Source organism: Hydra vulgaris, chromosome 12 (assembly GCF_038396675.1).
Source record: "Hydra vulgaris chromosome 12, alternate assembly HydraT2T_AEP".
NCBI classification, from domain to species: Eukaryota; Metazoa; Cnidaria; class Hydrozoa; order Anthoathecata; family Hydridae; genus Hydra; species Hydra vulgaris.
The window spans coordinates 45,600,001-45,612,330 of NC_088931.1; the positions used below are offsets into that span (position 1 = coordinate 45,600,001).

Sequence of the window (12,330 nt, forward strand, 5' to 3'; positions counted from 1 at the left end):
CTCTTGTGCCATCTATTAAAATTCATTCTCGTGTTACTTGTCATTCAGTTAGTTCTCATCCTTTTTCTGTGACTGTTCCTAAATGCTCCAAAAGCTTCTATTCCTCTAGTTTTTTTCCTTGAACATCATTTCTTTGGAATTCGCTTCCTTCACCTTGCTTTCCTGATTCATTTAATTTGCAATCCTTCAAGTTGTCTGTCAATCGTTATCATGCTCTACATTCTTCATCTTTTCTCTTCCAGTAACTTTCAACTCTAATATCAGTCTGCTCATTGATGCTCACTTGTTCTTTCAAAGCTAATTTAAAAATTTGAAATAAGTATGTAATATTGTGCAACTTCTGTTTTCTTGAATAGTTTTTTTGATATAAAGTCATTCCTAATGTTGTTATCAATTTGTTGTTTCTGTTTCTTTAGTAATTTTAAAATAAAATAAAATGTGATTTATATTTAATAATTGTTTACATCGGCGATACAAAACTCAATCATATTTTCAGCTGTCAATTTTTGGCTTTCTAATGGTCTTTGTAAACTAGGGTTTGCTGTTCTTCTGTAAACGATGCCACTAATACCAACCCATGACTGAATAAAATTACCAATTCATCTGTCATCTGAAAATCTTCTTTATGGCGGCTTAGATTTAAAAGTCTTTTTAAGTTTTTAAAATAAGCAGATCATCCATTTTTGCGAATAGTTCTGCTTTATTCTTGGGAGAGGTAATATGACCTATGTAAGAGAGGTAAAATGTTAGTTTTCTCTTTATGACAAGTAGATTTTCCAAAAGTTCTATAGAAACTAACTTCTGAAATTTAAGATTTAGTAATCTGAAAATAGAGCATCAGAAAATTATTTTTTTGCATTGCTTGCAATGATAAAATAACGTTTGTTCTCAAGAGAGTTTTTTGTGTGGAAAAGATGAAAGAAATAAATACAAATAGAAATAGCAGCTATAAAGAAGGTGAAAACAATTAAAAAAGACCAGATTTAATACTAATGAAAAGAAGTGAATGTTTCCATGCTTGCTTGTATCCAGGAGATTGCATAGGAGGTTCAATAATCAGCAGGTAGCTTGTATCTTAGTTCAAGTATGTATAATAAATTAAGAAATTTAGGTTTTTACACCGAATATTAGGTACACACTGATGTCTACATATAGAGATAAAGCAGTTTAAGGAACTTCAGTATTGACTGACTAAATAGGTGAAACATGGTAGTCGCTACATTAACTAAGGGTTTCAGTTAAGGCAACAATTATTTTTTTCAATAATCTTTGTTTTTTCTTCTTTTCAAAAAAAAAATTAAAACACACATTTTAACAATATTGCTAGTAGGCCCAAAAAAACGGACCCCTGTGTTTTTTTTCCAAAAAAATGACCAAAAAACCCAAAAAAACAAGAACCAAAAATAATGGTCACATCTCTATGTGAGAATATCTGAAAGATCATTAATGTTAATTAAAAAAAATATAGGGTCAAGTATAGAACCTTGAGGAACCCCTGAAGTTACAGAATAAGAAAAAGAGAGCTGTCCATCGAGGACAACTTTTATACTACAATTAGAAAAAAAAAGGATTCAGTAATCTTGAAGATGTTGCCATATACACCATAAAAAGAAAGCTTATGGAGAAGACCTGCATGCCAAACTTTATCAAAAGCTTTAGAAATGTCAAGAACAATTGATTTAACCTCTCCACCTTTATCTAATGCACAATAAAACCTATCGGTTATTACTGTTAGCAAATTAGCTGTAGAATGAGAAGATTGAAATCCATATTGATGGTCAGAAAGTAGGTTATTTGATTTAAGGATGAGAAATTAAGTGTTAGTTAATTAAAGATTCAAAAACCTTGCTTATGATAGAAGGAAGACTAATGGGGCGGTAGTTATACGAGTCAGAACACTCTCCAGAATTTATGAAATTAGGGATAACAGATGTTGCTTTCCAGCAGGCTGGAAAACAAAACTCTGATAAGCATTTGTTGAATAGTTTTGAAAGTATAGACGACAGCTCCGGAGAACACTTCTGCAAGACAACAGGTATGTTGTCCGGGCCACAAGCTGTAGAAGAGTCTAAGCAGGAAATCACTTTAGATACAGAAGCTGGAGTGATACGAATGTCAAGCAATGGATCAACCTGTTTGTTGGCAATATCAGGTAGAACACAACTAGTGGAATCAAGAGATGATATTGATGAAAAGTTTTTAGCAAAGGGTTCAGCTTTGTTTTTAGGTGAGGTGGCAAAGTCTAAACCATACATGAGAGGTGGAATTAAAGATTTGCCCTTATTATTAATACTATTAAAGATTCTCCAGAAGTCACGAGAGCCTATTTTTTGAGATGAGATACGAGATTTCATGACCTGAGAATAGCTTTGGCGTAAGACAAAACCTTTTTACAATGGTTTCTAGCAGTGATAAACAGACGTGTTTTCTGAAGAATTGTTTTGCTGATAGTCACAGAAGAAACGGTTTCGATTGGCAATCACAACAGCACAGTGTGAGGAAAACCATGGAGGAGAGTGAGGCTTGACCTGGAATCGTTGAGAGGGAACAAAAGGTTTCATGCCAGCCTGAATCCACAAAGTTATGTAAGAAGCACATTTGTTGACAGGAAGATGAAAGATTTCTACCCAAGGACCATTACGAAGAAAATCACTGAAAGAATCCCAGTCAGCTTTAAAGTAGTTGTAAGAGGTACAATTATAGGGGGATTCAGGTGATGAATCCCCCTAAAATTTTAGAGACATTAAACTGTGATCAGAAACATCTTAAGGTGAATGTGGACAAACTGAGCACTGACTAGGATTAGAAGCAAGACATACGTCGAGTAGAGAAGGTAAATGGTTCGGGTTGTCTGAAAATTGTGTTGGAAAGTTGACTATTTAAGTTAGAGATTGAGAAAGGCAAAAGTTGTGGGCTTTAATGCTTGCAGAATCACTGACATTAGAGCCAAGCCATTCAGTGTGGTGAGCATTGAAGTCACTGACAACAACGATATTAGCTGAAGGATAAAGAGAGAGGGCTTGGTCAATATAATCAGAAATAACATCAAAAAGAGTGCAGTCTTGAGATGAAGGAAAGCAATATAGAACAAAGAGAAAGGCAATAGAATAAAGTGGTGTTAAAATGAAAGCACGTGAAAGAATAGTCTGTGGATTCAAACCTAGTTTCATGACAAATGGGTGAATTCTTACAAATATAAATGCCCAGGCCAAGCATGTGACTCTTGGAGTCTTTACAAATTAAAAGAAGATAACCATTAACACTAAGAGCGCAAGATGAGACAGCTGAACTCAAATTAGTCTCACAAAGAGCAAGTAGGTCTGGTGAACTTTGCAAGAGATAAGACTCAACAGAAGAAAAGTTACTTCGAAAACCACAAATATAAGTGAATGATAGGTTTAGAGAACTTGGTGATAATGATGGTTTTTTGTGTTTTATAGTTTTTCACCAAAAGTACAAACAGGGACACCATCCATGCGCAACATGGCACTGTTAATACTTTGATATTTTTTAGCTGTTGATGGAATCAGCCTCTCTGAGAGCTACCACAGAGTTCGAGAAACCTGACTACCAGCTGGCCTCAGAACCATAAAACTGAGTTTTAGAGCTTTACCCTCATTAGAAGATAATAGAATGAGTTGCCTAGTCATAAAAACAGAGGCACAAGCAAAACCCATGCATTGAGTCAAGAAGATCCAGCATTCAACATCCTAAACTGTAAACAATGTATTAAAAATACATCTGCGCCAGCCTAATAGATGTAGAAGGGGTGCAAGGCTGGTCAACAGATAGAGTCTGTTTACCCCTTAAGTCTTTGCCTAGGAGGCCTTCAACAAGACAGTAGCCGGATGCATTTATTATTTGCCCAAGTTGAGTCTTTTTATCGAGACACCATATCTATCCTTTTATTCCACCAATTGTCAGTAGGTGTTTTAAGTTGGAGTTGGCATCTCCTAGCTTTTGCCTAAAAGGACTTATCCTACAAGGCAGCAGGACATGAAGCAAATTGTACTGGGTTACATGTTACCAGTAGCAGGTTATCCTAACCTGATATCACAGGTTAACCTGACCTGGCACCTTTCTGTAAAAATAATATTTTGCATTGTTAATTGTATAGATTCAGACAATTCAGTGAAATTAAGACTACTATACTCAATGGAAAAGTAAAAAACAATGCCTGTTTATTTAAATTTGGATAGTGTTGATGTTAATTTGAAAAAACCAATAAATGCATAGTGAGTTATTGAAGTTACACCCAATAGCTCAACTTTTGTTAATGGATTAGGCATGCATTGGTGCATATGGATATACTAAAAATTATTATACTTGCCCAATCAGAATGCAAAACAAATATTTTTGATGTTGAAAAAATTAACAAAACATTTAAAACTTTTTGGGAAAAATAAAAATGTGCATCCATCCTTGGAAACAAAATCTATAACTATTGAAATGCAATGGCTTTTTATCAAGCTCAAATTTTGATAAAATATTTGGTGTAGCACTACAATATTGGCATTTCTTGAAAAGAGAATCCATAATTGTTACCACAGTATTATGAAATGACAATCAATTAAAAGTCAATCAATTAAAAAATACTAAAAAAAAGCAACCAAAAAGAAATATCTTAAAAGACAAGTTGACAGAGTAGCGATGCAGAATTACTCAAAAAATTCATAAAAATAATTACTTAGAAATATATAAACTAATGGGTTCTTTCAAACCACAATTACATAGAAATACATAAATTATTGTTTCAAATCACTATAGTATGGAACAATATTTTGGTAGAAAATTATAAGGCGTTTCACAGTTTTGGTCATTGATGCATTTCATGCATCAATGACCAAAACTGCAATGAGATCTCTTTGTCATTATGATGCGATTCCGAAGAAATGCATTTGCTTTACTAGGTGTTATTACTTAGGTGTACTTGCAATTTGAGTTAAATCCAAAACATTGAAGGTATCACAGATTTATTTTCCAAAAGAAAATCATGAGCCACTGAGTTTTCAAAGATGTCTTTTTCATTAGTTCTAACTCCTATAGATAACTTTAAGACCTTTGTTACAAACAACGTTATCAAAATTGAATCCTATTCTAATCTAAAAATGGTATTACATATATATGTAATACTGTATATATATACAGTGAAAACCCCCACAGATTTGTCTTCTAGAGGAGTAAAAATGAGTAGTTTACTAATGACTTGTGGTGGAGCAGATCTGATTTTATCTAAAATTAAACTCAAAAAAATTGAAAAACAAAAACCGTAAGTAAAAAAGAGTTATATTATGAATTATATTTAGGTTATATTTTGAAATCTAAAGAAAATATTTATTAATAATAATTAAAGAATTATAAAGTATTATCACGAAACTACCCACGAAACATTTGCAGATGGAGTATGAGTGTGTTTGAAAGATGTACTGTTGATTATAGTGGGATGTTTATATGTTTAACTATTCAAGGAAGTTGCCAAAAACAAGTAAATCATTATTTAGCCTTATTTTCACGATTGTCTAAAAAAGCAGTTTACCTTGAATTAGTATTTGGTTTGGATGCAGTGACCTTGTTCATCAAGGTTCGTGCTTCGGAGTTATAGAGTTGAGAGAGGGTTATAACCACAATTAAGTAGCCTCCTCGTCTGTATAGGCCTTCTCGTTCTTGGGGAGATGAATTAATATTAAAAAAAAAATTTGACTTTTACTAATTATTTTGCTAAAAATGAAAGAAACATTTTATTTTTAGCAAAATAATTAGTAAGTTCAATAGAAGTTGATTGTTGTGCAGTATTAGTAGTATAAGTTAGATTGCTAATTTTTCACAAGAAGAGTGAGTGCATGACATATGACATAAAAAAAGGTTTAGTTAAGTAAACAAGAAACTCAACTGTGTTTTGTCTTCCTTTCTCTCAAGACAATCAACTTCGAAATATCTTTAATCAAAATTTTAATTATGGTCCTTTATTATTTAATATATGTAGGTTTAATATATTAATTAAATAATAAAGTAGTCATTTAAAGTATACAAATGTTTTTATATTTTTTTAATGATATCTTATTTTAACTTTCAGAAAGTGAAATAAAAACAAATCAGTTTTTGAACGATATTCTTCAGACTGGGGCATTAACTTGTTTAGTTTGTATTGATAATGTAAAGAGGCTTGATGCTGTAAGTTACTTTCTTATATGTAATCAATGCATTTTTATGTAATTGTTTTTCTTTTCTGAGATTGATAGGTTTTTTTTTAAATGCAATTAATTTTACACAATTACAATTTTTTGATAACTTAAAGACAAAATGTTTGAAGATTATGTCCTGTAAATTTTACACTAAAGTTAAATTTGTTAAAGTTAAGTTTGTAAAGTTAAATTTGTATTTTTTAGATATGGAGCTGTGTTAGTTGTTTTTGCATCCTTCATTTACCTTGTATACAGAAATGGGCTAAAGAAGGAGCTCAACAACAACAGTTAGGTTTTAAAGAAAATTTTGAAAAAGAAGACACCATTTGGAACTGGTAAAAAAATTTTTATAAATATTAAAGTATAGATTATTTACTTTAAGAAAGTATAGGTTATTTATTTTAAGAAGGTATAGGTTATTTATTTTATGAAAAGGAATTTTTGAGTTTTTTATTAGATTTAACAAATTTGTTATTATTGGGATAATTTGAAAACCTATAATCTATATTAATCATCTAAATTGTCTAAAGAAAGCTTAAATAAGCATGGATTAGTCAAAAAAATAAAAAATAACTCAGACATCATAAAACCAGACATTAATCTGGACAGAAAAAAATCACCATACTAAGTTTAAGTTACTCAAAAAAGATTTTAAGGAAATTAAAGAATTTTTTATTGATGCAATCTACAATAAACTACATCTTTTCTAGTTTACAACTTTTTCATATAGATGGTCATCCAAAATAAGGTTTGTCCTGAAAACCTTAGGCTTTAGACCAATCATTTTACATTTATCATCTACATTTATCAATTACATTTTTAAAAAAAAGGTAAAAATTTCTACCATAAAGTGGAATATGCAATATACCCTTAGTAAGGTATAAGTTTCTACTTTCTAAGGTAGAAAATTATACCTTTATGGTAAAAAATTGTATGACAAATCTTTAGTATATTTATATTTATTTTATTATATTTTTGTTTAATTTAATGTCTTCCTATTAATACCTTTTTGTAAAAATGATTTGTTTATTTTTATTAAGATGGGAATCAAGCTAACTACCCTAAAAAATACTTTCTTATGATATCACAAGCTTATACACCAATATATCTCATATAGAAACCATCAATATTGTTCATTCTATTTTAAGCAGTAATATCAATCTTAAATTTAACAAAACTGATTTAAATGAACTCTTCACCTTAGCAATATTTAAACACATTTTCATTTTAATGGATGGATTTTTGACCAAACAGATGTTTAATGATTTCCTTCTCAGACAATAATATACATAAAATAAATAGCTTCTTTTCTGCCTTCATGTTATGTGCCTCCATGTTTCATGATATGTGCCTCCATATTTTATAAGGAAATTAAGGTCTATATACCTCTTTGTAGTTTCATCTCGTTTACACAAAAGATTTAATTAAATGCTTAATTGGCAGAACTTCTAAAATTAGTTTGAAATATCTAAAAGTATATCTGTTTTGGCTTATAAATAAAATCTACAGTTCTTATTTATTAAAAAAAGTAAATATATAAATTCTACTAATCAATCTGAATCAAAAATCAACTAGTCATGAAAAATTATTTTAGATTTCCTTATATTGGTAAAATAATTGTTCTAACCAAAAAAATATTGTAAATCCACATCTATTAATTTAGTATTCACCTCTTTCAAAATCTATATAAATATGTTTTCCTAAAAACATCCGGTTCCTAATTTATTATTTACAAATTTGTATGTACACTGTTTAAAAAAAAAAAAACTCTCTTGAAAACAAACATATTTTTATCATTGAAAGAAATTAATGCAAAAGGTATTATCTAATCTTAAGGTCAGATTACTAAATCTTTACTTCTACTTAATTCAGGCATGGAAGTTTTTATTTTTTAGGGCCAGATAAATCTTGTCAGATAATTTTAACTGATATAAAAGTTTTTATGGTGCATTAGATAGAAGCTGTAAGACATGGGCCATTGTTCTTGAAATATTAAAGGCTTTTGATAAAGTATGGCATACTACAGTGTTGTACCCAGCAATAGTTTAGGCAGTACTGGTTAAAAAAAATAAAAAAGGTTCTTTAGAAAAAAAGTTGGTGAACTTTCTAGCCAGCCCCCTGCCCCCTCTGGTTAATTTAAATTCAGGCTTAGTTATGAAGCGTTATGCAGTATGCACTTACAACAAAATAGCAATTTCACCTATATAATTAGCAATTTGCCTTTTATAAAACTTGAATCATTTGGAATATTTGAATTGCTTTTTGATATTATTTAAGTTGCATTTACAAAAACATCATTGCTTTTAAATAACAAAAAACTAAATTGTGATAAAATAAACAAAATATTATTATGCTATGTATAAAATGTAACGAATTTAGATTTCATTAATGATTTTTGTTACAGTTATTGTTTAAAGGATCTTAACGCAGTGTAAAATATGCTAACAATGCAATTTAGTTTTTAACAATGTAAAAATCATTCCTTAAATCCATGTAAATAAAGTTCCATTGTTATAAAAAATATAAGTAAGCAACGTTGATAAAGTTAACACTATAAGTATAGTTATAAAATGTAATGCACTGCTAACCAAAAATGGCAATTTTTTTTTACGTGTTTATTTGGTTTTATTTAATAATGTTGGACTTTATTAATATTGAAATTTATAACTTATGGAATTTTTATTTGGGCACATTAGTTTGGGTGCCCAGACCGGTTAAAAGGTATGGAACGTCTGGGTAATCAGGTACCATTACGACTCTATTTAAAATCTTTTTAACAGAGAGAAAATGAATAAAATATGACTAATTAAGATGAAGAATTAAATTTTTTCAAATTTTTTTATATGATTACACTTTTAATAAGTTCAATATTTAGTGTGCTGAATTTTAATAAAAATATTAAAATTATTAAAACCACTTAAAAACAAAAAACAAAAAAAACAATTGTTAAAAAAACAAATAGTTTTGTTAGATTAAATTAAAACATCTGTTTATGGTATTTAAACTTATCTTAATAAAAAAATTCTTTTTAATACAATATACAAGTCATTCAATTAATATAAAAACCGTTAAAAAAACAAATAAATAATAAAATTTCAATGCAATGTGTTCTTGCATCTTCAATAAGAAAAATACGGTTTCCAAAATGACAATGTGACATAATGACCACTATCTTCATTTAAACCAGTTTAAAAATCATCTAAAAATCAAACAACATTCTCTCAATTTTATATATATATATATATATATATATATATATATATATATATATATATATATATATATATATATATATATATATATATATATATATACATACACTAGTGGCCATTGAAATAAAGCCAGCAGCAAATTTTTGGAAAATACACAGTTTACTCTAGCAACAAGGTCTAACAGGCATATTATCAAATGCAATTTTAACCTTACAATACACTGAATAAAGTTCTAGCTCAAACAATGAATAAAAGTCAGTAATTCACAGGATATCCTTTATTTTTTAGCACAGCATTAATGCGATCAGGCATGCTATGAACAAGTGTTCTACAGTATTCCGGTGTTATTTCTGTTGTCCACACACGCTTCAAAACCTCTTTCAGGTCTTTTTCTGACGTAGGACGATGTGCAGCAACTTTCCTTTTCATAATTTGCCAACAATTTTCAATCACATTTAGATCAGGTGAATTTGATGGCCAATTGGAAAGAAGTTCAATGTTGTTGTCTGAAAACCACTTTTGGACAATCTTTGCGGTGTGACAAGGGGCTGAGTCTTGTTGCATAGTTGTTGCTCCTGAGATGTTCATGTGGATTTGAAGCTTACTTTCAAGAACCTCCAAGTACTTTTTGGCATTGACCTTTTCCCCTTTATCGAAGATGTGCAGTCCACACCGACCACTTGCTGTGATGCCACCCCAGATCATGACGCTTGGTGGATGTTTGACAGTTTTGATGGTGTATTTGGGATTGAATCGCTGAGAGGCAGGACGTCTGACATAATTGTAACCAGGGCCTCATAGCTGCTGAAAGGTACTTTCATCTGTAAACATGACTCTCTCCCACCACTCCCTTGACTTGTCTTTCATCGCACGGCAAAACTTCAATCGCTGGAGGAGTTGTTGTTTCGTGATTAGAGGTTTCTTCGCTGGTCTGCGAGCTACAAGACCAAAGTCATTTGACAGGCGTCTCCTAACAGTCCTAGTACTCACTTGAATACCCCTGTCACTAGCTAGGCTTGCAACGCGTGCAGAAGAAGTATGCGGACTAGATACAACAATGCTCTTCAAATAACGATCATCACGATGATTTGTTTTTCGTACTCCCTTGCAGTTAAAATGTCGTGAAACACCTCCAGATTTTAAAACATTCTCAACGGCACCTCTAGAAATCTTCAGTTTCTTTGCAATATCACGCTGAGAATAACGCTCAGCATTCAATGGTACAATTTGCCCCTTGACAAAATCATTAATATCTGGCTTTTTCCCCATTATCACACTAAAATAAGCAATAACAACATTATAGTTTTTCAGCAAGAAATCATGAAATTTAATTAAATACTAAGCCAAACACGTGTATAATATGCAAAACATAAATAATAATGACGTCATATATAAATAAACCGAACGGCATGACGTTGTTCTTACTTTTTTATACATATTTCATTTTACAGCAAAATCATCAAGTGGCTTTAATTCAACGGCCACTAGTGTATATATATATATATATATATATATATATATATATATATATATATATATATATATATATATATATATATATATATATATATATATATATATATATATAAATTTTTTTTTTACTGTTAAATTAATGTTACTTAATCTAACACTTAATTGTTTATTTCTCTTAGGGAATGATTTTATCCATTTAACACCCTGCATATTTCCTGCAAATGCCTAATAAACATTCCTATATGGTCTGCATAAGACTTTACAATACTGTGTAAATCAGAACAGCCAACTGGGAATCAAAAAGAAGGCATAGTTTATAACATAGTTTGCAAAAATTTCTTTAATTTCACTAAATATTGTGTGACGGCCTGGTTTTTTATTATGTATGTCTTTCAGTTTATTCTTTATTGTTGATAAAGGAACTTTAAAAGTTTAGCAAGCATTTGTTTGTGTTTTACCACTTCTTACTTCATTTAACATTTGGGTAATGTTTCCTGGGTGTATGCAATATACCATGACTCCCAGCAACACGTTTATATGTTCTTGGCATGTTTCCTTTTATATAAATATGATTTTTTATTAGTATTTTATACTAAAAGTAAAAATTGATCAATAATATTATATCTGTAGACAACATTTTCTGAAAAATAAGTCAAAAGTATAACGTTATAAATCAAATACTTACATTTTTTCACTTAGGTTAAAGTCACCCCGAGTTGTGGTCAAAGCCACCCCATAAATTTTATTTAAAGTTATTTTTAATTAGACGGTTATAAGTTTGGCAGCTATTATACAATACTCATCCTATATAAATTTACTATTAGTTATAACATCACAACCCACACATATATTACCTGCAGTTTCAACCAACTCACAATTTTGCAGCATATATAAATTTAACAATTTTTATAGACTCTGATAAACAAACAAAAAATGTATATCAATAGTTCCACAAACTACAACCTTCGTAATACAATCAATCTTCATAGTAAATAAACAGAATAACTTTACTTTTATGATAAACTTAAATTTAAAGTCGCAAAAGAACATAGTAGTTTTTAAAAGTTAAAACTATTTTTTTATAAATTAGCCAGTCACCTCATTTTACAGTAATTTAAAACATTCTTTTTTTCAAACATGCAAAAAAATTATTTTTGTTTTATAGATATAATTTTTTTTCTTTAAGTTGACAATATTACAATGAATTAATAAAAAAATAAAAAATAAATATAAAAAGTATATAAAATATGAAAATATAAATATATATAATATGATAAATAATTAATGATATATGTAATAATATAAAATAAAAATTATTATTATAATAATATAAAATAAAAATTATTTTTTTAATTATATAGAATAATTTTATATATAATAATATAGTAAATAAATAAAATATTAAATATAAAAGTATAAGTAGAAAAAAAAACCCTGCAACATCCTATCATTTTTTTTTGGCT

The 12,330-nt window shown here is 29.5% G+C and overlaps 1 protein-coding gene across 1 annotated transcript in view; it reads left to right on the top strand.

Annotated features, from left to right (window-relative positions):
* Window positions 1–12,330, top strand: part of LOC100215019 (NF-X1-type zinc finger protein NFXL1) — a 96,844-nt gene that overhangs the window by 2,557 nt on the left and 81,957 nt on the right. The window contains exons 2-3 of the mRNA XM_065813429.1: window positions 6,074–6,171; window positions 6,387–6,517. Coding sequence (XP_065669501.1) covers window positions 6,074–6,171; window positions 6,387–6,517 — 229 coding nt within the window. The remainder of the gene's footprint in view (window positions 1–6,073; window positions 6,172–6,386; window positions 6,518–12,330) is intronic.